The sequence below is a fragment of the Alternaria incomplexa genome, assembly GCF_024043165.1.
Source record: "Alternaria incomplexa strain BMP 0042 chromosome Unknown scaffold_11, whole genome shotgun sequence".
Taxonomy (NCBI): domain Eukaryota; kingdom Fungi; phylum Ascomycota; class Dothideomycetes; order Pleosporales; family Pleosporaceae; genus Alternaria; species Alternaria incomplexa.
The window spans coordinates 593,329-618,961 of record NW_026249860.1 but is presented as its reverse complement, the minus strand read 5'-3'; the positions used below and the strand labels follow the sequence as shown (position 1 = coordinate 618,961).

Sequence of the window (25,633 nt, the reverse complement as noted above, 5' to 3'; positions counted from 1 at the left end):
TGTACCTCTCACGACCTCCTATGTGAACATACACAAGACGCGAATAGTCACCACTTCACCGGAATGCGTTCAGTTGATCTGACTGCCGATTTCCGTCTTCGCCACCGCTGTAATCGCCTCCCTGGTCCTGTCGTACCAGCAAGACTGCGGACTGACCGCCAGGAGTAATCTTCGCCTCCAACTGAACGAGCTCGTTCCAATGGCACGACACCATATAGCAACACACTCTCCGTCTGAGAACTTAGCGGATCTTCGAGCGCATGGCGCAGACTGTCACTAAAACATTGCAGTATTAACACCCTCTGCGCACGATAGTGGTGGCGAGATGTCAACAATAGCGACAGCTACCACGCATATCGCAACCGTCCCTTCGCGGATTATATGCGGCTATCAGATGGCTTAGACTGTTCCAGAGATCTGTTCGGCTGCTTTTCCGAGATGATCAGCGTTGGCCCATATTGGACTAGAGCACAGCCACCTTGTCACGTTTTTTGAAGCCACCTCGAAATCATCAACGGGTGGGCTTCCTCTTTTGGCGTCTGAGACACTTATGTTTCGCAGGAATTTGACGTACAATAGATATCCGAATTCTCGTGCTCATGCGAGTCCAGCGAGCTTTCCACCATTAGAAGATTAGGCCCACAAAGGGTAAAAGCAGGTCTCTGGGCAACGAGCGGCTGTTACATCAGGCACGCTATGCAACTTGCTGCTCCTAGCGACTACATGGCATATCCTGTGGAGCAATAAGCTTATTCCAACCGGCTGCTAAGTTCTGAAGTTCTTTTGGGTTAGCGGTGTATGGTCCATGCAGCCTTACCTACAGGGACCTAGCCAGTGCGGGAATCCTTTGGGGGCTGTACACACCACCTGGTCAACGGCCCGTCAGACGATGCACTAACCATACACGCACGCGTCATGGCCTGCAAAGCCTCGTCCATCTGCATGGAACATGTTCGTTACTGGGCTGTTTCGAAAACGCTGTAGGTTGCGCCGTCCACTAGCCGAACCGAGTACCACCGTCGAACATTACAGCTTGGCATACAGCTTGTTTGCCGTCTCTCCCTCCGGAAAATCCAAGGACCTGGTTTGCCAAGGCGCTGGAACACTATTATGCTAGCTTTCCGCTCGAGGTTGTCTCCTCACGATGTCTACATTGCTGATAGTCTTGCACTTTTTACTTGTACCAAGTCCTTAGGTCACTGCTACTTGGTTGACATAACTCAAGTTTATTGCAATATCTCCAAACAACTCTTGTCCTCTCTCTTGACCATACTATCCTATCTGCCGTCTATAGACTTCTGGTTATATTCAGATATCCTAGAGTACAGCATCTTCACCTGTTCCCGATCGCTATGGACAATTCCATTCGCCAACCTCGGAAGTGGTCTTTAGCGGAAGATCAGAAACTCCGCGAAGAAGTGGAGGCCCAACGTAAGTTACACCAGTTGCATGAGACACAGCCCATGTGGTATTCTATGCTCCGCAGCTACGCAGCAGTCTCTGCATATCAGCATTTCCTAAGCAAGCTAACTAAGCATCATCAGTCGTAGAAGGAGAAGTCAAGGATTGGTATGTTGCTTTGACTCCTCTCAAGTCAACAACTAACAGTGCCTGCAGGTGCAGAATCGCCGATAGCCTCCCTGGTCGAACGAACAAAGATTGTCGAAAACGGTGGCACAACTCGGTAGCAGGAGGTCTCAAGAAGGGGCAGTGGTCGAAGAGTGAAGATCAGTTGCTCTCAAGAGGGGTCCAACAATACGGCCAAAAGTATGGCTCAACAATCGGAAGCATACACTGGTACTGACTCCACTATCAACAGATGGACAGTGGTAGCAAGCTGTGTCGGAAGTCGCAGTGCAGACCGTAAGTACTACGATGTATTACTACTTCGTTGCTGACCATCCCTTAGAATGCGCGAAGCGGTGGCAGCAGTCACTTAATCCGGATCTTGATCGAAGCGAATGGCGCGACTTAGATGTCAGTGATAGCAGTCTCACGGACAGAAACCACTTTCGGCTTACTGAAAGGTGCTGTATAGGACTCAACACTTATTGATGCAGTCCAGCGACTCGGACGACACTGGAAAGACATCCAACGTGAGCATTTTCCAGGAAGATCAAAGAATGATATCAAGAATAGGTACGTTCTTCACTACTGTTTGTTGCACTATTTCCTAATATTGTCAAGATATACGGTCCTCGTGCGAAGATACCAGAACCAGGGCATCACCCTTCCCAATGCTCCAAGTTCTCCATCCGACTCTGGTACACCGGCCCTGTCGAACTATGCCGAGGACGATGACTACCTCTCCCCCAATTCTCACATGTACGATACGTTCCTGACCACACCATCACACGGATCAAGTCGCCATTCCTGGTCAAGCTTCGACAACGACGCATACTCAACATGGTCATCTCCACAAACATACGCCACACCTACCGCTACAGCCGACCGGATTTCACACCATTCATCGGTCACTCCGTATCAGTATCTATACACTCAGCCACCACTGGGCTCCAACATGCCTCCCACATGGGATCAAACGTCGCCCTACGCACATCACCCCTCGCCGTCACTGCACACCGGTGCACCCACGAGCCCGTCAGTGTATGGCTACAGCCCATATCCGGTCGCCCAGCAACCAATAATGCCCCACAACATTGCTTACACAGCCTCCACGGAGCGAGCAGCATATGCCACGATGCCGAATTACTCGCCACCTACTGCATCAGGTCAGCGGGTTTACGACCAAAGCGCATCGGCAATGTACCGTGACCCCAGACATTCACAACATCCTTACTATCAGTCGTGAGGCTGTGCAACATGTTAGATGGTATAGCTTGGCAGTTACTTAATATGTCAGATCTGGCAAGTACTTGATAGGTCGAGTTCTGAGAGTTTCGTCACACATATGCAATAAAGATAATTCTCCGCCCACAAAGCCTCGACCCATCTTTCGTTTCACCGAGTGTCAATTGCGTTTCAAAGACCATCTTGCGAACCTTGATGCCAACTACTGCAGCTTCTCCAGACGCGAAAGGGCCTAACCACGTGACAAACCCGGAAGTGAGGACCCCTGATTGGCCGCCTAAACCCAGCACAGCCTCAACCCCGAGTACAAGTCGGACGCCTCGTACCCCCATCGCGTTAAAGTTACCCAACCAAGTAAAGTGCGCATCTACGGAAAAAAAGAAGAAGAACAAAAAGACAGGATCGGTTACCCATTCGAGTCAAAATAGCACCGTCCCCACTATCACGAATCAGGGTTGTTGCGCGGCGGGCCACGCCCGGGCGGTTTCTTTTTCTCTGCCTTGAAGACAGCCTGAGCCGTTGCAGGCCAGCACGCGCATCAATACACCAGTGATCACATACATGCTAGCTAGTGTCAGCTAATGTAGAGTGTCCTGATCCGCGTCCATGCCCGCTGCACGATGCACGATCTCGTCGCCTGGACCGCTGTTTTACCTGCCTCATCCGTTGCGCGACGCGTGTGACTTTTTCTCGTTTACACACGCGAGTCCCTGCAGCATTTGGCGCCTGTAGATGGTATCATGCCATTCTGCTTCGCTTGGGCGTTGTTGGTGTTGAAGGTTTTTGTCACGATACACCGTGCGCGTGATGAAGGCTGATGGCTTGCCGCACAGCGGTAGGTACCGTTAGTATGGAACCTTGAAGTTAATCACCTCCGTGGAACGGCGTCCCGTCCCTGTCGATCTGTGTCGTCGATGCACGGCATATATTGTTCTTCACATTGTCGGACCGGACTTTGGGTCTGGTTTCGGTTGGTATGTTCCTGCATTGCTGCCTGGAGTAGGCCTCGTCACCGCCGTATACTTGCGTCTGGTATCGTGGGAAGGGGTACGCGTTCCTGCATGGAAAGAATGTATATCTGGGCACATGAACACTCTAGAAGGATGATATGATGTCAAAAGTATGATGTCAAGTACCCGCTGGCGTGTTAGACTTGCATTCGGTATCGCCCGTCGAAGTGTTCGGCGATGCTTGAATGAAAATTTCGTGTTGGCGTGGGTGATGGCACCTGGCTAGTATGCATGATGAGGTCGAAGTGGGTGTGTTGAAGCTATGGGCACGCAAGGAGACTAGATCCTACACGAAGAAAAGGTGTCTACTTCCGTCACTTGTTAAGGGCGATACCCGCGTTAGGCGAGTGTAGTCTCTACAGGTGGTCACTTGATACTGCGAGACTAACGCTCGCTGCTGTGACTCTCTCTCTGTGGACTCTTGGAGAAGAGCATCTGATAGTGTTGTCAATCCGATTCTGATAGTAAGATCGGACCTACATTCACGTACACGATGTCAAGACGGAGTGACCGAAAGTCTCCACATCCCGTCACTTCTCCAAGCACTGTATCAGAAACTCCACACCCCACACCCCACATGTCCTGGAGAAAATTCAGGCAGCTACATTACTATGAATAGACAGACTACGCGGCACGATCCCTTAGATGCCCAAAACCCACGTACCGAGAGCTACAACTCACTGCTACGTTACGTTACAGTACGTGAAACGATACAGCGGGACCCAGGTGACCACACTTCGGGGACTCCGCCTCGCTGTTTGCCTTACCAAGAGCCAGCGGGATTGCTGAGACGCGTGGCATCTGTAGGTTAAGCTTTTCGCTTAGCCGTGAGACGGTCCGCTTTGAACGGCCTGATGTGTTCTTCGGAGGGCCTAATATGTAAAAGTCTTCCGGCGGCAGCATGGGACGTGTTGAGATTAGCTTGGGTCATATGGGCGGAGGAAAAACTAGCGTGTTGTCAAAGTGATGTTTGCCTGGAACATCATCAGATATGGTTATGCAATTACAAGTCCTTTCTCAAACTAGCTCCTGACATCATGTTCATCATTCTCTTCTTCTCCTCTTCGTTGGGCTCTTCCCACCAGTTGTAGAAGTTGACAGGCTGGAAGCCTCTGTCACGCCATTGCTGCACCTGCTCCGGGCCGATTTGATGCCACGGCACCCCGATATCTTTTGACACCTGGTCTTTGACATAGTCCTTCACCATGGAGCTAACACCCTCGTCATCGTTCCATTTGGCCAAGAAGAACAGATCAAACATCTTTTGCTCCTCAGTCCTTGCCCGTTCGACTGCTTTCTCCATGCCACGCACCATCTTGTTCTTGTTGTACGCTTGCGGCTTCATCCAACGGTCCACTTTTTCCCAGTCGAGCTCAAAGCCGCCTCCATCGTAGGTAGGTGAGCCCTCTCGCCCCTTGTCATGGCATTTGTACAGATCATGAAAGCCTTTGAAGGGGTTTAAGCGGCATTCGTCTCTGAACATTCCATCCTTGAGAGCAGTGTTCAAACGTGCAGGGGGCTTCGTGGGTTTGGGTATGTAGAAGTTCTCGTTGATACGGTCTTTGATCTCTTGTGGTGTAAGAGGGCTGTCCTCCCAGCGCGGACGTGCCTTGCGGCCCGGAGTTGGTCTCGGGTCACGTAGCTTCGATCGATCGTATTCATATTCCAGATCTGGCGTCGTGAGGCGGGGTTTCCGCTGTTCCGGCTCTTCTTCCTTTGGTCGCTCTCCCTTCTTTTCGGCCCGTACCGATGTAGCTGCTCCCTGTCTTTCGCTCGTTCGGCGTTGCTTCGCAGATGCTTCATTCTCGGATGTCACTTTCCTCTTCTGGCCGGCAGATTGTGTCGAAGACTCAGCGGTTTGCGCTCCAGATGCAGTGTCTCGCGGCTGTGTCCCCTGATCTTGACTGGCATCGCGTTCCGCATCAGCGCCACTGCTTGCTTCGCCTCGCGTCCGCGGCATGGTCAAACATCGAATTATCAAGGATATGACTGACAAGTAGCGAATTCGCCGATGAGATTTTGGACACGGAGTTGTTGGAGTGTTTGGGTTCGACTTGACGCGTTCCGCAGCACAGCTTGATGTTAGGATGACGTCACGTGTTTACCCCTTGCACGCGAGCGATCGGCGCAATCGCAACTACATCGGAACGAATCCTTGGTCGACCCGAGGATACTGACCGTCTCTCGGCCAAAGCGAACCATCTACTTGTATCATCCTCGGCCCATGCGATGCAGGTCCAGAAAGCCTCCCATTCTGCCTCGTATCCAGACCACTAAGCGGCATATTATCGACGTTTCAAATATTACCCGTCGGATCGGACCCCTGAGTACACCACAACGCACTGAGCACCGAACGTGTGTGCATCACAAACCTACATGCATCTAGGATGATAATGAACCGAGGGAGGCTGGTCCAACGTTCTTTAGTAAGCTCGTACACATCCCTCAAGCTCATGCGCAATGAGCTTATATGCGCCTCCATGAGACCATCTTCGTGCTTCGCCACCATTGGCACGCGTCTCTTGTCGGAATGCAGTAATACGGGAGGCATACCTCTTCTCCTTCTAGAACCTGTGCCGTATAAGATTGACAAGGGTGTCCGCTGGAGCGGTGTCGTGCAGATTACTTGCATGTTTTGACTAGGCAGCAAAACATGCCTTACAAGGCAGAACAATGATGCGCAAACAACTTGTAAGGTTTTGGAGCCACATCTATTGTTTCCGACCATTGCAGTAGTCCTTGTGCTGGGTTCAGTAGAGATACATACACTACGATAGCGCGCCCGAACTGTAGCGTGAGCAAGTAAAGAGCTTGTCTTTTCCGTGTACCGGATGGATGGGTGGCTGGTTGGCAAAGGCGGGGTTTTCGGGTATTGGCAAAATCTGATAAGTCCCGACCCGCATGCCCAAACAAAATTTTCCATCTCGATCCAAACTTCACATCCAAGGACTCTATACGATTATGAGGGAGCTCGAGAGTTTTATTGTAACATTATAAATGTTGTATTTGGCCAATCTTCCATCGAAAGCAACATCAGCCCGGCTAGCTCAATCGGTAGAGCGTGAGACTCTTAGTTATCACGTCCTAACAGACACGATTGTATCAAATCTCAAGGTTGTGGGTTCGACCCCCACGTCGGGCTTTCTTTTTGCTATGTCATTGTCCATCGTCATCCTGACTAGGAGGTGTTGGAGGTGTGGCCGTGAAGGACTTTTTTTGAACTTCTGCACTAGCCGACCCACAACGACTACAAATCGCAATGACAGTGATACGACAGCACCTAGAGCTGTCCCTCAACTCGAGCTTTCGTTTCGAAAGGTTTTGTCCAACACAAGATCAAAAAAGGAGGGTTAAAGTGATGGCGGTTGTGAAGGACTTTTTTGACCAGACACGCTAAATCATCCACCCCGACCAGACCCCAAGATCACGAACTATCTAACGAAGCCCTCTCTTGTTTGTAACACCTAATAAACAACTCTTGATTATATAGGACATGGACGTTATAATCCCTGGACTCGTTTGGCAGTTGCTTGATTTCATCCTTACCTAGGTACCCAAGTACAGAACGCCCAATCAGTCATGCGAACCACAAGCCCGCTCAATCTGGCGTTCTTTTGCATATGTCTTATGGCGACAACGTAGTAATCTTTAGTGAAAAATTCTGCCAGTTTGACTGGGGAAATGACATTGTAAAATGGCACAGTGTCTCTAACACGTAGGTGTCCATGTGGTCGGTAAACCCCTTAGTTCGCTCATATACCCTCCTCTCCCCCATTGTGTAATCTGCAAAATGAAGCGATTCCAATGTTGCGCATCATGCCCAGACGCGCTAGCCGGCTTAGGACTGGAGGCGGACCAGGCCCTGCCACCTGGAAAGCGGGCGCAAAGAGGGAGGCCTTGCACTGCCCCAAGTAAACACCGTTGGCATTGGCAATATGTGGCGCAAATTATTCCTTTTGGCTTTCATATCGCCAACGTTCATTCACCACGTCGACTGACCACCAGGCCCTATATGGCCCCCTGTCGTCTTACCCGGCCGCTGTCTCTCGCACCTCTCGAGGTTCTGTCGGAGATTACGTCGATTATAGGCGCAGCCTGGTAATACTCGAGATGCCTGTCGCGCAAAGACCCCACGATCTGACCAGGTGAATATTGGCTTTGCTATGACGACGCCACGAATTAATGTTCACTAACGCCGAAGTCAATACATAGCTACGGGCGCGATGCACTGACTGATTTGGTCGATGCCTCAACAAGACCGAAGAGCAAGCGAGAAGGGCGTTGCTCTGCCACTCCGGACTCACCCGAATCTCAAGAAGCAACCAATGTACCCAAGCGAACGTACCGATACCGAGAACTCAGAGGGGCGCATTCAATCAGACTACTCCGTTTTCTGCCTGACTTCGGTGATGAAGACATTAGCTGTACGATCAAGGAGTACAACGTTAAGTCAGAAAGTATCCCTTACATAGCGCTCTCCTACGTCTGGGGAGATGCTACGATCAGGCACCCGATTTATCTGGATGGCAATATTGCATACGTCACATCGAATCTCAGAGAAGCTCTGACGCATCTAAGAAACGCGTCCCCGTATTCCAGCTTCTGGATTGATGCAATCTGCATCGATCAAGATAATCCAAAGGAGAGAATGCACCAAGTAGGGCAGATGAGAACTATCTACAGCAATGCAGCTCAGGTGGTAATGTGGCTGGGTCCAGGAAATCGAGACATCGAGAAATTGAGTTTGATGATAGAGTCTCACTGGCATCACTGTCTCTCTCCAAACAAGGTGAACAACATCTGTCGGACCTTTATAGGTTCCAGCATCGTCGCCGCGGTGGTCTATCTCGTGCAAAACCCATACTGGTGTCGGGTGTGGATTATCCAGGAAGTCACCGCTGCCAAGAAACCCACGATCATGTGTGGTACCACGTCCCTAGAGTGGCCCCGTTTGGGGCGATTTTTGGAGAGATTACGGTCCAATCACTTTGATCATCCGGCAGCAATGGAAAAACACCACCTCGACCGTGTGTTGCCTATGATTCGTCTGTACAACTGGAACCATAGTGTCACGCGTCTGGCGGCCGCCTTGTACTGGTCTTCAACGAGTTATGCCACCGACGCCCGCGACAAGGTGTATGCAATTCTCGGTTTAGTGGACGAAGGGGCTGGTTGGTTCCTCTCAGCCGACTACACGCTTTCACCATGTAACGTGTATTGTCTTGCCATTCGCGCCATGGCATTGGATTGCAAGGCAGGGGCTTCCTATCTCAATCCGCGGGAGCGTTATTACAGAATAGCAAAGGCGTGCTTAGATGACGCGCTTAAAAAAGATGAAACATCAACAGACAAAGAGGTATGTCAACCCTGTAGCGGTCCGGAGAGTTGCCTGTTGACACTATTCTAGAGTTCAGTTGAACACGGAACCATTACTGATATAGGATGTGATGGGAGATTATGTGGAAGTCGTTTCACAATGGAGGATCTTGCAGCTTGGGACAGTTCCCATAGATATGCTTTGACGACGAGCGATTGCAAGGCGCCGTTGGCACACCATTCGGATGTTGTGGTATATTGCCCTTTGCACGCATTCTTCGCAGGGCGTGAACACGGCCTAGTTGTTGCCACAATGTGATAGCGTCGCAAGCAAGAGAATGGGAAACAACTGCTAGTACATCATTACCGCTGAACTAGAGCCTAGTGCAGTCATTTTATTGCGTTGTAGGTAAACTTCCGCCTCAAAGCACAGACTCTCCTACGATTGCATCTCCCCAGACCTACTACTCTCTAGTAAATCACACATATCCTCTCCAACCCACCCACTCAATACCCTTCTTCAACACCACCCCGACCGCCCAGGACTCGACCACACTCAAAGCCCCCACCACAACCGCCGATGCCACCGCCCCCATACCTTCCCAACCCTTCTTTCCAAACCAGCACTGCAAATCGAGGACCACAGGTGCATGAATCAAGAAAGCCGCATAACTGTACTTCGCTACATCCATGCTACCAACTATCCAGCGCTTGCTAAGAAATGCCAAACGCGGATTGTGGAAAGCTTTCAGAAGGAGCGAAGCGAGGGTCAAGCCAGCGAATTCGTTGAAGAAAGCGTAGAGGAACGCGAGTAGGTTGGGACCACCGAAGATGAGTGGGACGATCTCGGGGAAAGACATGCCGGTGTCGAGTAGGAATTTGATGTGGAAGAGACTGAGGGAGGCGATGGAGGCGGTGATGGTGCCGACGATGCGTAAGGTTGATGAAGAGATGGCGTTCTGGAGTGAACGTCCTGAGCGGTGGATGTAGATGCCGGCGGTGTAGTAAGTAACGTATTGGGATACATACGCCAGCTGGAGGAACAACGGCCAGAAGGCTCGACCTACGGGGTAGTAGAGTCGGATCAAGAAGGATGAAGTCGATATCAGGCCTAGTGTAGCTAGAACATGGGTTGTGCGGAAGGGCTTTGGTTCCTCTGGGGCGTTGGTGACTTCCATTTGGGATGAAGTCTTCGTCGACGATGCGCTGGCCTTGATATCGCTAGAGACGGTACCAGAGGTCTTCTTCTCCTTAGCCACCAGCGGCTTCTCACGCGCAAAATACCCCGGCAGCACCCCAGCAAACACCGCATCAAAGATCAAAAGCGTAGCACAATACCAGACCGGCCCTCTAATCCCCCTCACACTCTTGACCCCCTCCCAAACCTCCCTCCCCACCACGCCCCATCCTTCTCCCTTCAACCTCCCCGCCAATATCCCCCTCACGAAACCCCCCCTCACTAGACAAAACACAAGCGTCGGCACACCCAACCTCCTCCACTTCTCGCGCAGAAACTGCGACCTCGTCTTCTTCTTCGCGGCGATGGAGGAAAAGTACGCGGAGACAAGGAAGAAGGAGCCCATGAAGAAGGTTTGATTGGTGGCGTTGAAGAGGACGAGGGCGGGGGAGCTGTTGGGGTAGTAGCGGGGGGAAGTGTAGGGCCAGGGGCCTGCACCACCGTAGGGGGTGGAGGCGTGGTGCAGGATTACGAGGGCTGTTAGGCTCGTGCGGAAGTTGTCTAGGGTGTGGGTGCGTGGACTGGCCATTCTGCTTTATTGTGTTTTGAGAGGTGATGGAATGTCGAAGTCAAACATTTTTGAAGGCGGTTGCTGTCTCTTTTATCTTGATCCGTTCCGCGTATGTGGTCATCGTTTTGGGGATGATTGTAAGCAGCGGAGTATACACGCGTGAAGAAAAGTGGGGCTGGTGCCTTGTCGTGTAAGACGGAATAAACGAGGCGGAATGATTGTGGCACGGAGTGATGATAGGCCACAGCCCAAACGCTATCCTGCTTTCATTGTCTTCCTATCATCAAGCGAAGTAGCCGTTCATTTCCATTGCGACTACCAGCCGCTCCATTTGATTCTCTTCTGCAGTGCCTCTTCCTTTGCCGTAGCCCTGTTTGCCTGTCAGGCCTCGGCACACACTCAAGAACACCCGTATCTTTCCTCTGAGTTTCGCGTAAAGACCTTTCACACTTTCTTCCGTCTGTTGTGTGTTGGCATTCTGCATCTTGGCGAAGAGAAGGATGTGGTCGAATATTTCTTCTACAAGGGCCATGATCTTGCGCTGTCGCTTCCGGAGTAAGAGCGCAAACAAGATGCTGTCCAGGCATCTCTCATGCGAATCGCGCAGAGATGCAACACCTTCCGTGACACGCACTCCGAGCTCGCCGGCTGCGTCTTCCTCGTTCAACCTGGTCTCGACAGTCCGAACCAAGGTGTCAAAGTCGTCCCACGGCTCTGCAATGCCGGTCTGGAAGACATAGTTGGTGAGCGTTATCACGAAGTGATACGCCTCGGCCCTGAAGTAACGAGCGTTGCTATCTGCATACTCGCGTGGTAGATGCGAGACGACGAACAGCATGCGCAGAAGCCGTAGCAGGAATTTGAAGATGTAGTCGTACTTGTCTAGAGAGGTACTCGTGATCACCAGATTGAGCGGGGCAGGCGCCACGTATTGTAACCGCAGGAAGTCGAGAGCATGTAACGCATCAGGGTCCATGACCTTCTCCTGTTCCGCCTCGGTGAGGTTGCGAATAGCGAAGTTGAGCTGTCCGGGAAGCTCATCGTTGTCTCTGTTGTTGAGAAGCGCTGTAGGTGCAGCTACAACTTCATCGCCTTGTGTTGACTGGTAGAGCGTCGAGGAATAGTAGCTCTCGCTGAGAACGCCTCGCAATGCCAATCGAAGCTCCGAGCTTGCTGGTGGCCATGACGTTCGGGACCCTAGTTGCAACCCCATATGTACTCCACTACGCATCTTTCCTTTGTGACGCTCGGCACTCTCGCGGTCGGGATCAAATAGGGCGGTTGCTAATAGGGATGAGAAGACACCATCACCTAGAAGGTGGTACTGCCGCTGCAGTGACAGGTGAAGTCGCAGCTGATGTGACCGAAAGAACAAGCGAATCGTGGCTGCGTTGACTAGTTTCGCTTGTGCGGTGATGAGGGGGCGGAACGACAGAGTAGATGCTAAAGACATGGGTGGCGAGAACGTATTGGATACGGCCTCGCCATTTTCACTTGTTCTCTCTAGTGTCCCCTCTATGAGAAGCTGCAGCTCGTCTGGCAGCGCTTGACACGACCATTTCGGTGTGTCATCCATGCGCCGGATAGAGTCTTCAAAGTATCGATCGAGATCTTGAGAGTTCGTCGGGATCTCAGTCGCAAACTTGGGTGCTGATTGGGTAGAGAGAGCAGCTGTTTCGTCATGTGATCCTGTGCTGAAAGCGAGCAATGCTTGTCGGAGCCTCTCTTCGTACGCTTTTGCCTTTGACGCTAGTATCTCGATATCTTGCCATTGAAAGCCCCAATCCATGTCCGGAGGCTGAACTGCTAACCCATCAAGGCGAGCCAGGGGATGATAGGGGTGCTGCAATTTCAAGAAGCGAAGACTGTGACCTGTCTCAAATATCGTGTTACCGTCTTCTGGGGAAATGAACCTTGGCATCATTTCGGATCTGTACGTGTAGTCTAATGTAAGAGTATCGCCAGTGGGGTCTTCAACAGTTACGAAGCTATTGCGCTGCCAAATGGGCACAGAAACTTGCTCTTTCCTGATGCCCATCCATTCCCCGAGGAGCTCCAAGCTTGGTCTGGATACTTGACTGAGCACCTGGCATGAGAGCTGTCGAAGCTGTTCATCCCCCTCTTCCAGCTCAAGCAGGCGGTGGTGTAATATGGACGACAGTTGCTCGTTGGTTTTAGCATGCTTGACAGCATCTGCCATACGAGCAACGTGAACAAGGATATTGCGAGGCTTCGCAAACTGGTGCTGAAGCTGGATGAGCGAGCGGATCTTGGTAGATTGCTTTCCTAGGGTATCTTCCAGGCTTGAAAGGACGCTCGATATTGATGTGGCCAGAGCCACTCTTGCGGGGATCGACGCTGCCGAGGCAAAGGTGCGCTCTGCGAAAGAGCGTAGATAAAGGAATGTGTTGCCGATGAAAGTAAAGTACAGGATCAAGCTCTGCGCTGCTTGTAGGCTCAGTCCCGAAGCTCGTCCATCCGGTATGGCGGGCTGGAACGTCTTCAGCTTTGGGTTGAACTGGAAGAGTATAGAGGATCGGCCTAGACCAAGGTTCCAGAGCGATTGCAAGAGTACATCTCCTTTCAGTATCCGACCAGCATTCTTGCCCTCGTCTCGCATCAGCGTCGCATCGAAGGTCTCGGGGCCATGCTCGGTTATGTATGGTGTCTGGCTTTCGACGTGCCTTCCCTTTTCGAACGACTCCCAGGTATAGAACAGGACATCCTTATTCGCAGGTCCCAGGTCAAGGGCTACCTTCCAGACGTCTTCTTCGGGCTCTAAGGGCGGTGTTTCGATGGGAATGCTATCGTCGTCGAAACTGTCGAGCTCAGGCAGGGGCCCAAATTCGAACGTGTCCAGATCAGGCAGTCGCAGTTCGCGTTCGAGGTCATGTTTGGGCGCGTAAGGATGGTCAAATCTGATTGAGGAGACTGTGGCTGGTCAGCAACGCGTTCACATGCTCGGATGAAAAGACGCGACGACCCACTGTCTAGCTCGAGGGGAGCGAAGAGCGACGACTCTTGGGAATCATCGTCAAAAAAGGAAGGCTGCCTCCACAGGTGCTCGGTACTGAAGACATCGTGAATCGAATCACGCGCATCCATGGCGGCGAATGTGGAGTAGTCGAGGGTGAGGGAGGGGTATGACGCGCCGTGGTTTTGGCGACTCAGCCCTACGCGGACCCTTGCGCCTTCCGTCACTGTACCTGCAGCTCGCGACTGCGCGTTTCCTTCACTCACTTCCCTTCACTCCCACGACCAATCATCCCCACCATGCCGCCGCGAAAGAAGGCAAAGGCGAGTGCAGCTTCCACGCCCCTGCGCGACACTCAGCCCCAAACACCGCAAGACTCTGGCGTTGTGCAGTCGCAAGATGAGCTGCTCAGCGATCCGTGGGCCGACGAGCAGGAGACACAGCTTTTGAAAAGCATGATGAAGTGGAAGCCGACAGGTATGAGATGGTGATACCTCTTGCTAAACACGTCATTGACATCATCAGGCATGCACAAGCACTTTCGCATGATCTCCATCCATACCGACATGCGCTCGCACGGCTTCGCGAGTGACGACGCTCCTCACACGCGCATTCCCGGGGTCTGGAAGAAGCTGTCGCAGCTATACGACCTAGACGCCCTCGATACGCGCGAGAACGAGTTCGCTTTCTCTGAGGACCCCGACCCGCTAGACCCCGACGACGCCAACAGCATGCCCGAGTTCGAGCTGCCAGAAGACGAATATGGCAAGCTCATGTGGCTCCAGCGCTTCCATCGTGAATCTTCTGCGGCCGGCTCGTCACCACCCATGACGCCCATCCAAAAATACAAAGACCTCTATGCGCCAGGCATCGGCCTACTGAAAGACCTCCCCGATGGCGTGCACTCGCAAAAGGCTGAGAGTGTAACCGAAGCCACGCCCGTACCCAAGAACGCAAAGAACACAAGAACAGGCAAAGCTGCAAAGGGCGGCAAGGGTACCAAGGCTGGAGCCAACGCTGCAAAGAACAGTAAGGCCCAGAGCACCGTATCTGAATCCGCAGAAGAAGAGGACGAAGATGATGACGATGAAGAATCTAGTGCCGAGTCTGAAGAAGACAGTGCGCCAACTACTCGCCGAACAAATCGCGCGAAGCCGAAGCCAGCGCCGAAGAGAACGAGGAAAAGGTAGATAATTGAAATCTGGGCTTGGACAAGGCGTTTTGGTTTTATCGATACCCGGGTTCCACGTGTTCTGTCGCAACAACACCTGAGCACGTGGAGCAGAAGCGTTTGATCGCTCTCGAATACATGCACCTCATACAAGGGAAAAACTGGACGGGTCTGCAGACTACATTAAGATGAGTACATGCAAAGTGGGTGTGTTAACATCGATGTAGACCCTATGGTGTCCACTTTTTCTCTAGGTTGACGTGCATGTGTCATTCATATCGCCCCAGGTGATCGTTTGGTCAGATCTCACAGCATTGGGCGTTTGCAGATTCACATTGGTAGGGCGTGTTACCTCTCCGTAATGTATGCACCGTTTGTATGGTCACGGGAAACTGTTGACGAACGCGTAAGCCTTTGCTATAAAGCTATGCGCGCTTCCTCTCCCCGTCCTCTCAATTCATAGAACAGGTTTCTACTACGGCCGACCATGGAGAAACTACCACAAGAAATACTCGACAATGTTTTCGTCCATATCACCCATACAGAACCGGCGCCCATTAGCGAGCGATTTGACGGACTTTGCAAGCCCTCCGTCCGCACAGTACTCAATAGTCGGCTCGTCGCGCGTCGCTGGTTCGAGTCGGATGTTTTGATACGCGATTTTGTCGATATAGTCTCCCGGACACCTCTCGTGTGGTACAGCCATCGACTCCCAGTACTTGAGGAGATCACTGAAATTCCAAAATACACTCGTCGGTTTAATCAGACAATCACAATCTGTGGCATGGACATGGGCCTCGTTACCCTCGGAGAGTACGACCGCTCGGGTCCTGGGCGTGACGAGCTCGACAAGCAGAATCCAGTGACGCAGTACCTAGTACATCTGTTGCGCAAGATTAGTTCGATGGAGCACTTTCGATACTACCCCATACACCCAAATTGCCTCGATGGAACCTGGCCTAAGTGGAAAGTATCGGAACAGGACCGCGTCTCATTTGAGACTTGCTTCCAAGGAGGACTAGAACGCGCCAGGTACGGATATCCAGCACTGAAAGAAGGCGAATACTCTTGGTGGGGCGTTCAATTGGAGAGCGGATGGATCTTCCCCAAGATAATGGAGGCTTTTCAGGAGTCCCAACTCTGGTTGAAAAGTGTCGAGAGTCCATTATTCGGCAACAAGGCATCGTATTGCGCGATCTCAGGAAGGGGTGATCCTCTTCACAGCAACTTTTTTCGGGACAGCGATCCATTCCAGTGGTTCCCGAAAACGCTGACGCGCGTCGCTATCGATATCACCCGTCCCATGGCTGCGCCATTGCTGAATTTAGGTGGCCTTGAAGAGCTGGTAAATCTAGAATACTTGGAGATAACACTCTCGAAGACTCCTGAGACATCGATCGGTGACGGCGGACCGTTTGGTGCACCCTTTGAGTTAAGCTCATGGTCCTCAGACCTATGGTATGAACTCGAAAACCTGAAAGAGTTTCGATTGATGTCAGACTACCAGCACTCGTTCAGTGAATTCGATATCCTAAACCTCCTCAACTTCTTTCCGAACCTGGAGCGCCTTGCATTGGGACATATTCTTCTCGCGAGCAGTCATGGGAACTGGTGTGATCTGCTACAGATGCTAGCGGACTTCAATCTGAAAGAGCTATGGTTGCTAGATCCTTGTCACATCGTCTATGTCGGTCCCCAACACCACCACCAGCCTCATGTGGACAACGATCCTGATCTCGCGATCGAAGGAACCCACAATACAGACTACCACGTGGTCAAGTACGTGTCAGACGAGCACGTGTTGGACGCAGCACAGGATGTGTGCGTGATCGACATAGGAACGGAGTGGCCTGCTGACGGTTGTGCATATCCCCGGTTGAGTAGAGATTTCCGGTATTACGGTTTTATCTTCTTCGAACAACTTCGAGATGCGTATCCATCGTGGTGGAATGCTGCACGTTCCAAGAAGATAGTGATCGAGGCGTCGGGAGAACTCTCATTCACACAAGAGCAAGAGGCGTCGGATCCCTAATACCGACAAGATGGCTTCTACCGACTTACGCCAAACATCGAGATATGTCCTGAAGGGGTTCGACATGTTTTTCACGGGTTCGTACGCTACAAGATCGCGACAACGGGCTTTTCTTTTAGCACTTGCTGCTTACACGGAGTAGCCCAGCAGTACGACAACTATGTAGCCATTGGAAATGTTGTATTGACATTCATTATCCGAGCATACCAACTACAATCATACTTCTCATTGCCTGTTATAACAGTGATAGAATCGCCGGCCGCTTTGAAGACATCGTAGTATCCCCAATAGCAGCTAATCTCGCCGCTGCCGTTCCTGCTCTCCTTCCAAAGACCGCCCCAGAAGTCAAGCCGCTACCTCCAGGATAATTGCCATAGAACAAACCACCCAGCATCTCGCCAACACAAAACAGCCCCGTAACCTCTCTTCCGGAGTTTGATATAACAGCCGTAGTTTCCGGATTGACAGCCAGACCCCCGAATGTGAAAGTAACGCCGCAGCACACCTTGACAGCCATAAACGGACCCTTATCAAGCGGCAGCGCCCAATTCGACTTCGCCAGTTCCAGCTTTCTCTTGGGTGACTGCGTAGTAAGCCCATCCTTTACCGCCGGGTCCCACTTCCTCTTCGGATTCTCAGCCATCGCCGCATAAACCGCCTCATTATACTCCTTGACAGTCTCCACAAACCTCTCCGGCGCATTCAACCCACTTTCCCCCGCCAACTTCCCCGCCAACTCCTCAACCGTCTTCCCCCAAACCTTCTCCACCCTCTCATCCCTGTACTCCTCGTCCCTCAACCACCCCAACACTCTCTGATCCCAAACCTGCCACGCCACCCCATCAGGCTGCCCATGTATCGCCCGCCCAAACTTCGCATACGTGTAATTTCGCATATCGATGCCCTCGTCTACAAACCTTTTTCCCTCCGTGTTAATCATCAAGCCGAGTGGATACCCCGACTTGGTGAATTCGTTCGAGATAAGCCGGTCGCCGCTGTTAGCAGGCGCATTAGCATCCCAGCATGTAGAATGACACCCAGACCAGTTCCCCGCTTGCTTCGCATCCACGTCGCGGATAGCGTACTCGAGGACTTCGCCGGTGTTGAAGGGCGTGCCGCGGACGCGGGCGAGATCCCAGTTTGGACCCAGGTATTGGGCGCGCATGCGTGGGTTTGCTTCGAAGCCTCCGGCAGCGAGGATGACGGATTTGGTGGGTATGTGCGTGGAGATGCCTTTGTGGTCTACAATAACGCCTGTGACGGTGCCGGAGGGAGAGGTTACGATGCGTTTGGCAGGTGTGGAGTAGTATACTTCGATTCCGTGTCTGCGGGCGCAGGCTTGGTGGTCTTGAATGAGACCTTTCCCCCCGTCTTGCGTCTTGAGGGCCATGCCACCCCAGAACTTGTAGCGGCCGTTTACTTTGTAGGCTTGGCGGTTGAAGGAGAGTTGGTATCGGATACCGTTGTTTGCGAGCCATTTTACGGCTTCGTTGGATTCTGAGATGAGCGCTTTGCTTAGGGCTGGATCTGAACGGCCTAGGCATACTCGATCCATGTCTTTCTGGAAATCGTCTTCAGTGTATGGTTCCATGTCTATGAGTTTTGCTGTCTCGGTATCGACGTTGTTGACGATGGGTAACAGGTCGCTGGTACCGTTGTGTACGGTGCGGAAGGCGCCTGCTGTGAAGTAGCTGTTACCTCCGGCCCAATCTTCTGGTGCTTTTTCGATGAGGACAACGCGGCGTGCTCCTGCTTCTGCGGCGGCTGTTGCGGCGGAGAAGCCCGCATTTCCTCCGCCTATTACTAGGACGTCGATGGTTGGGAATGATGTCAGTTGTCTCATTATCGCGGACTTTGGAGAATATTGATCGTTCGACTAGCAGTGAACGCCTTAACAGGGCCTGGTACTTGGGACATGAGGAATCCATAAATGTTGCCGCGGAATATCTAGGTGGCGCGGAATGGCTACGCAGCCAACGAGCGCGGCCCGCGTGTTGAGTCGTCGCGAGCGGTCATAGGACGGAAATATGGCCGAACTGCAGCGCTCTTTCTCCGAAGAGGTTACTTGCACGCATGTATATTGTACCTCGAAGTGTAGGCTGCACATCACGCAGCATGCTAATGCTGCCTTTCGAACATCAGGTGTCGTGGCACGGAGCTGTTCGCCCTTGGCCCTAGCAGTATGACTCGCGGCAAGCCATTCAATGCCTCCCCAAGTCCCGGCGGATGGAAATACAAAACATTGCAGCCGCTGTTGGCGAGAGTTATGCAGCGGGCATGAACTGCACAGGACTCAACAGTCATGATGTTCTTCCTCGTATGTGTCTACCCCACATCCCCGCCGCTTCTATCCGCTAGCGACTCTGATTGGTCAATGGCTCCGCGCTGACGCTTTGTTACATACGCCCTGCGGTTCCAGATTCATTCGCCAAGCGATATCAGGGAAACAGTCACAACAACATTGAGTCACATCTTGTATGTCTATATAACTAGACGTGTCTCGCTGGACTTTCGATGATACAAACAACATTGTCCGAACGATTTGAGTTATGACGTCAAGCTCAAACAACGCCGCCCTGGAGGTCAAGACGAAGGATGGAGTCAAGTTCGGAAAAGAGCTGAGGGAGAAGGAGTTTTGCTTCAAGAAAGGATTTTTGAACTTGAACCATGGTATGTCCATACGCTCATTCTACCTTCCACCCGTGAACAGCATTGGTCTATGATCCCATTGACTTTATTTGTTTACACATATTTGGCGAGACATGCTCTCCATACGTAGGCTAATTGTAATCAGGCTCTTTCGGTACCATCCCTCGCGCGGTCCGCGACACTATGCGTGATTTCCAGGATGAATGCGAAGGTCGTCCAGACCCCTTCATCAGATACAGATACCCTGTCCATCTCGATGAAGCTCGGGAAGCTATGGCAAAGGTACGTTACTCATCTTGATACCAATACAGGAGATCTGTGACACACACAGCTACCTAATAAGCCTCCAATTACTCTCATTAATAATGCTATAGCTGCTCAACACACCTTCATCAACCCTGGTATTCGTACCCAACGCCAGTACCGGCGTAAACACCGTTCTTCGCAACATTGTCTTCCAACCCGGCGAGCATATTCTCATCTTCAGTACCATCTATGGAGCTTGCGAGAAGACAGTATCATACGTCACTGAGACTACACCCGCGGAGAGTGTCAAGATCGCATACACCTTTCCCGTAGAAGACGACTGGCTACTAACCGAGTTTGAGAGGAAGGTGAAAGAGGTAGAGAGCAAAGGTGGGAAAGTGCGAATCGCAGTCTTCGATACTGTAGTCAGTGCGCCCGGTGTCAGGATGCCATTTGAGCGCTTGACACAGAAGTGCAAAGAGCTTGGCGTCATGAGCTGCATCGATGGGGCCCATGGGGTTGGCCACTTGAACATCGATCTGGATGCATTGGACCCAGATTTCTTCGTGAGCAACTGTCATAAGTTAGTCCTGTTTCTTGTAATTCTACACCAAGTTATACTAATCCAGCACAGATGGCTTCACGTCCCCCGCGGTTGCGCAATCTTCCACGTCGCCCAACGAAACCAAGACATCATACGCAGTACGCTTCCCACATCCCACGGCTTCACACCCAAGGGCGAAAAGGTCGATTCACCCATGCCAAAATCGGCGTTCGTCAGCCCGGATAAATCGCCATTCGTTAGCAACTTCGAGTTTGTGGGTACCATCGACAACAGCCCCTACTTGTGCGTACCCGCGGCCTTAAAGTGGCGCGAATCTCTCGGAGGCGAGACCGTCATCATGGACTATTGCCAAACGCTCGCCCGTGAAGCCGGTAAACACGTTGCCGGTGTTCTTGGCACTGAAGTCATGGAAAACAGCACTGGTACGCTGGGGCAGTGTTGTTTGTCTAACGTTCGCCTACCGATATCGCCGTCTCTGGTCCAAGATATCGCGACTAAGAGCGGCATCGATAAGGGAGAGGTCGGCAACATGATCAGGGACTTCATGGAGAGGCTTAGCTGTGAAGAGTATGGCACCTTCATCATGATGAAATGGTACGCGGGCGTTTGGTGGACGAGGTTGAGTGGGCAGGTATACTTGGAAATGGCGGACTTTGAGTGGGCTGCCAAGACCATCAAGGAAATATGTGAGAGGGTGGAGAAGGGAGAGTGGGCTGTGCCGAAGGGTAAGCTTTGAGTTGTTATCTAAATCTTCGCGATTAGAAAGACACGTAGTTGATATAGAAAAGTCGCATTAGCAGTGAAAGTGGTTCATTCGTAACCAATGTACACTCAATAGCCATGACCGCCATGCACAACCCTGAGGCGACTCCCAAGATTCTTCCTGTGTATACTACACTTCCTTCTACGTATCGCAAATGATGTTGGCACAGATCGGAAATCCCGCGGTCTCGTAAAACAGTCCGTCACCTAGACGTATCGCGATTTCTCACGGCACTTGTCGAATTCACCACCGCAGTCCTTGCACTATTCGCATCAAGTCAGCATCTTTCACTCCACCTCAACTACGGCAAGAAACGAAGACTTACCTCATGGCCCTGGTAGCGGTACACGTGGCACACATGCTCAACGCAGGTCTGTTTGCAACCGGTCTGTCCCTCAGTGTGGCCGTTCTGCAGCCTCGTCAGTGTGGATCGCATGGATAGTTCCTGCTTGACCTCTCGCTTACCTTGACGCAGAATTCGTAGCGCTCCAAGCAAAAGTCGCAGTTGGCGTCGCGTGTGACAAGTGTGGTGCCGTCATCTGCGGTGGACGCGGTGGAGACTATGGTGGCGGCGAGCGCGAGGATGATGGCGAAGGTCTTCATGTTGCTCCGATATCTGGTGGTATACAGAGTGCTTCCGAGAGGTCCAAATGAGCGGATGTTGAGAGCTCGGTTGTTAATGTTGACAGTGGGGAAGCGATAGCAACGTTGTTGAATGAGCGTGAGGCGTGAGAAGAAGAAAACTGTCGCGCAACGGGCTAAAGAGTGTAAAGTATGTGCCAATGGCGACTGTTCGACTTGATCGGTGGGTGTCAGCAATTGAAGAGGCGAGTGGTTACTCGTTGGTCCGGTGAAGGCGCTTTGCACTGGGCCCGAGTGGCGGCGCGCGGCAACGATGCAAACGGTAGTGTTGCGAGCTTGACGACTTCCGCTTCAACTCCTAGACTTTCTTGAAGATGGAGTTAAGGTCTGAGTGAGAGGCAGAGATGCATACGATAGTCAGGCGCATGTAGGCCAACGTGGCGTAGCAATTGAAATTAAATTTCGTGAATGAATGTCGGCGTGTTGGCCAAGGCTAAGATACAGCCAAAATCACTGCAGCGAATTAGTTTGAATCTAGTCTCACCATAATCTTACAGCGAGAGCATGCTCGCCTCCGCCGAGTCTCGTATCGTAGGGCGCTTGCAGTGTCGTCAAAAGCCATAGCTGAACCGAGCCACTTACCTCTCAAAGCAGATTGGGACCTACCAAAACCGGAATACACCTCGACTAGGCTAGGTTACAAGGCCGCGAGACAAAAGGAGGAGGCGACCAAGCCAGCGTCGACTAGAGGCAGTCTCTGATGATCTAGACGGAAGCGCGTGCGTACCGTGTACGACCTAACTAACGGTTACGACCGTGGACTCGATGATAATTGGAGTGAAAGACATGACAGGATACGGGTAACGCGGAAGCCAAGAGATGTTCGACAATACTGAATTTTCCATTGTTTTACTTGCTTGATGTGCTTTTCTATCGCGTTGCTGAGAACATGTAGGGACTCATCGCCGGGATGCTGCTGGGAAGATGGTGGGAGGAGCTAGCTCCATCGCCACCAGAATTATGTACAAGGTGTAAAAGGGAAGGGGTATAGCAGCGAACGTAATCTTCATAGTAGCCTAAACTTCCGATACTAGCTCTTAGAAATAGCGAAGCAATGAACAGAGACACCAAGTCGGGTATTAGATGGTGCGGACGCCACGTGCCAACTCGGCGCGTACACGCCTCCTGTATTGGTCACGGTATTGGATGCGACCGTATGTTCCGAATCCAACGGCAAGGAAGAAGAAGAGCGCCCATACGGATGTGACGACCAGACCGATTGGGAAGAAAGCCAAGGCAGTTCCGGGGATGATGAACGGTGCGGCAGAGGAGACGGCTGCAGATGCGGATGCTGCGGCTTGGGGGTCTGCGTTGGTGGGAGCGTTGCCTGCCTTGGAGAAGATACCGTTGACGAATGATGCCTCCTGGGAAGAGAGAGTGGTTTCGACGTCCTGGCCGGTTGCAGGGTTTCGCGCAGCGAGGTCGATTTGCGGGATGAGAAGGGGTTGGAGGGATTCTCTGCAAATGTGTTAGCGACAGAAGTATGAATGACGAAGAGGGATACGTACTGGGTCATGGCTGAGCCCATCAGGTTCTCATTGATCCTTCCGACATACATGAGGACCTTGAGTTCCGTCATGGTGTTGATGTCTTGCCTCTCAACCAGCATACCCTCACTGACTGGCCAGCTAAGATCCCGCTTGGTGAAGTTGCCTCGCATGTTCTGCACGGTCGCACCGAGGTACGAAAGTGTCATGCTGACATCGGCCGCGGTAACGCCAACCCATGGGTTGATGGGAGCTGACACATTATACATTCGGAGCTCCGCCTGGAAGACACCCGTCTTGTTGTCAAGGAAAGGTAGGTTGTAGCACACGGCGATCCCACTCGGGTTCGACGCTTGGCCGTTGAGGTTGCTGAGCGTGCTCATACATGCTTCCTTTGTCTGTTGCTCCCACTTTGCTTGATCGACACCCGACGCATCACCAGTCGCGGGTGTTAGCGATGCTAGCGGTGCTGAATCGGCAGAGTTGGCATCTTGTCTTTGAGTAAGGGTCGCCATGAACTCTGCGTCCCTCCGTAGTACCTCCTCCACGTCCTGGCCCGGTTCGAGAAGCGCGTTCACTTGGGGGCCTTTGAAGGCAGTTGCGTGTCCAGCAGCAAGCAGAGTGCCTACAAAAGCGCTCTTGAAGAACATGGTCGAGGTAGTATTAGTCGACGCCGGAAAATTAAAGTCGGTAGTGCGGAGGTGGCCGGGCTGCCCAGCAGCTTACGAGAAAGAAAGTGGCGAGCGAAGAAAGAACGACGAAGCAAAAGCTAATCACTGCTGAAAAGAAACGGGCATTAGAAGTGTCATTAGCAAAAGCGAATTAGAAAAGTCGAACACGCGAGCATGAAGAAACGCGGTGTGCGAATCACGGCAATGGGTGGATCGGACGAGAACGGCTCGCAAATGGCGTGACTCAGGTCGGGCACCAGACTCGAAAAGCAGCACCAAGACTGGCTTGAGGCTCCATAACAGAGTTGAGACGGAGTCTGCTTGAGGCTGTGACGGGTGGCACAAGACATATCTATGCGTTGATCCCGAGGCGACTAAGAAGAAGCTTAATTTAGCATAGTAGAGCCGCATTTGGTGGGAGCCAACCAAGCTGTGGCCTGGAGATCGAACCGTTCGGGAGTGGGGGCGCACTGGGCATGACGATGCTGGGCCCCTTGAGACAATTGGTGTTGAGGTCTGGAGTCGAGGAACGATGCTAAAACTAGGGGCGCTTCAGGTGTGCGCTAGCCGAGCACGTGACGTCGTCCTCCGAGCCAATAGCATCGTCGTGTGCCGCCTCTCCCGGCTTCTCGGTTTCACCCTTCAGCCGTGCAGAAGCCGATGTCCTGAGTTTCCCATCGCACCAGCCTCCGCTGCGCCATCGGTGCATCGCAAAATCTCCTGCGGTGTGGCTTCCGGCGCGTGCTTCCTCAGAAACGGGCGATGTTGACACGGGTAGCGGCCGCTGTCATCTTGGACCTGCGACACTCGCGCTGATACAGGCGGGTCGCCGGGGCGCAACACCTGGACAACTGTACAACATCGACCGCATCTTCAATACCGCCCAACGGACCCAGCCGCCTCGCTGCTGTCGAAGCACGTCACTCCCGAAGCCACACGGACATTAGTTGTTCCCGGTGCGTATGCCGAGAAGAGACGGTGAGCTGTGAAACCTCGTGTCCCAACCTCCACCCGGCCAATACCCGAACGCGCATATCCGCGGTATCTCCCTTTATGCTAATAGTTATTCACTGTGTGCCAGAACACAGAGGTCCTGCGTCCTGCGTCCGTTGCTCGTCGTGTGGTCTTAGTCCTGCAGCAACTTAGCGGCCTTGTCGCGCAACGCACGCATAGTCAGGCACACTGCCGACCACACTTACTGGGTACGGGACGGATCGCGCGCTCCATATCAGACTGCTCGATGATCTGGCACCATACGGGAAAGTATGGGCTGCGAACATATGCACACGATACGCCTTTGACGATGAAGGCGACTCTGAGGTGGCCACGTTCGCCTGCATACAACTAATCCACATGGGTGCGCTTGTGCCCAGCGTGCATTCGCCCAACACATACACCCACTGCCTATGCCCATATATTGTCATCCTCCACTAATGTGTTGCAAAATGCGGGCACTAACTGCCAGCACATCAAAAGCCTCTAGACCTCTACTTGGGGCAGCCTTATTTGGGCTTGTCACAGTGTAAGCGGTCGACTCTGCCCGAAGGG

General features: G+C 52.3%; 10 protein-coding genes and 1 non-coding gene across 11 annotated transcripts; 5 read left to right on the top strand and 6 right to left on the bottom strand.

Moving 5' to 3' along the window:
• Nucleotides 1-1,352: 1,352 nt before the first annotated feature.
• Nucleotides 1,353-2,812, top strand: J4E90_007617 (uncharacterized protein; the record flags this gene model as incomplete). The annotated part of the gene is made up of 7 exons (XM_051437151.1): nt 1,353-1,431; nt 1,545-1,569; nt 1,618-1,767; nt 1,820-1,863; nt 1,910-1,977; nt 2,039-2,139; nt 2,188-2,812. 7 exons carry the CDS (start codon nt 1,353-1,355, stop codon nt 2,810-2,812), a joined length of 1,092 nt encoding a protein of 363 aa, XP_051288897.1.
• A 2,012-nt stretch (nt 2,813-4,824) lies between these two features.
• J4E90_007616 (uncharacterized protein) lies at nt 4,825-5,781 on the bottom strand (the record flags this gene model as incomplete). Its single annotated transcript, XM_051437150.1, has 1 exon — nt 4,825-5,781. The coding sequence occupies one exon, from the start codon at nt 5,779-5,781 to the stop codon at nt 4,825-4,827; it is 957 nt and encodes a 318-aa protein (XP_051288896.1).
• Nucleotides 5,782-6,857: 1,076 nt separating this feature from the next.
• Nucleotides 6,858-6,963, top strand: J4E90_007615. The gene has a single exon. It is a non-coding gene; the product is annotated as a tRNA-Lys (tRNA).
• A 2,653-nt stretch (nt 6,964-9,616) lies between these two features.
• J4E90_007614 (uncharacterized protein) lies at nt 9,617-10,903 on the bottom strand (the record flags this gene model as incomplete). The annotated part of the gene is made up of 2 exons (XM_051437149.1): nt 9,617-10,851; nt 10,897-10,903. The coding sequence occupies 2 exons, from the start codon at nt 10,901-10,903 to the stop codon at nt 9,617-9,619; spliced, it is 1,242 nt and encodes a 413-aa protein (XP_051288895.1).
• Nucleotides 10,904-11,168: 265 nt separating this feature from the next.
• J4E90_007613 (uncharacterized protein) lies at nt 11,169-13,990 on the bottom strand (the record flags this gene model as incomplete). The annotated part of the gene is made up of 2 exons (XM_051437148.1): nt 11,169-13,816; nt 13,873-13,990. The coding sequence occupies 2 exons, from the start codon at nt 13,988-13,990 to the stop codon at nt 11,169-11,171; spliced, it is 2,766 nt and encodes a 921-aa protein (XP_051288894.1).
• Nucleotides 13,991-14,158: 168 nt separating this feature from the next.
• On the top strand, nt 14,159-15,049 carry J4E90_007612 (uncharacterized protein; the record flags this gene model as incomplete). Its single annotated transcript, XM_051437147.1, has 2 exons — nt 14,159-14,336; nt 14,385-15,049. 2 exons carry the CDS (start codon nt 14,159-14,161, stop codon nt 15,047-15,049), a joined length of 843 nt encoding a protein of 280 aa, XP_051288893.1.
• Nucleotides 15,050-15,517: 468 nt separating this feature from the next.
• Nucleotides 15,518-17,062, top strand: J4E90_007611 (uncharacterized protein; the record flags this gene model as incomplete). The annotated part of the gene is made up of 1 exon (XM_051437146.1): nt 15,518-17,062. The coding sequence occupies one exon, from the start codon at nt 15,518-15,520 to the stop codon at nt 17,060-17,062; it is 1,545 nt and encodes a 514-aa protein (XP_051288892.1).
• Nucleotides 17,063-17,297: 235 nt separating this feature from the next.
• J4E90_007610 (uncharacterized protein) lies at nt 17,298-18,905 on the bottom strand (the record flags this gene model as incomplete). Its single annotated transcript, XM_051437145.1, has 1 exon — nt 17,298-18,905. One exon carries the CDS (start codon nt 18,903-18,905, stop codon nt 17,298-17,300), a length of 1,608 nt encoding a protein of 535 aa, XP_051288891.1.
• A 706-nt stretch (nt 18,906-19,611) lies between these two features.
• Nucleotides 19,612-21,258, top strand: J4E90_007609 (uncharacterized protein; the record flags this gene model as incomplete). Its single annotated transcript, XM_051437144.1, has 4 exons — nt 19,612-19,732; nt 19,857-19,993; nt 20,086-20,540; nt 20,592-21,258. 4 exons carry the CDS (start codon nt 19,612-19,614, stop codon nt 21,256-21,258), a joined length of 1,380 nt encoding a protein of 459 aa, XP_051288890.1.
• Nucleotides 21,259-21,491: 233 nt separating this feature from the next.
• J4E90_007608 (uncharacterized protein) lies at nt 21,492-21,888 on the bottom strand (the record flags this gene model as incomplete). Its single annotated transcript, XM_051437143.1, has 3 exons — nt 21,492-21,548; nt 21,611-21,694; nt 21,751-21,888. 3 exons carry the CDS (start codon nt 21,886-21,888, stop codon nt 21,492-21,494), a joined length of 279 nt encoding a protein of 92 aa, XP_051288889.1.
• A 1,118-nt stretch (nt 21,889-23,006) lies between these two features.
• On the bottom strand, nt 23,007-24,064 carry J4E90_007607 (uncharacterized protein; the record flags this gene model as incomplete). The annotated part of the gene is made up of 2 exons (XM_051437142.1): nt 23,007-23,385; nt 23,436-24,064. The coding sequence occupies 2 exons, from the start codon at nt 24,062-24,064 to the stop codon at nt 23,007-23,009; spliced, it is 1,008 nt and encodes a 335-aa protein (XP_051288888.1).
• Nucleotides 24,065-25,633: the final 1,569 nt, after the last annotated feature.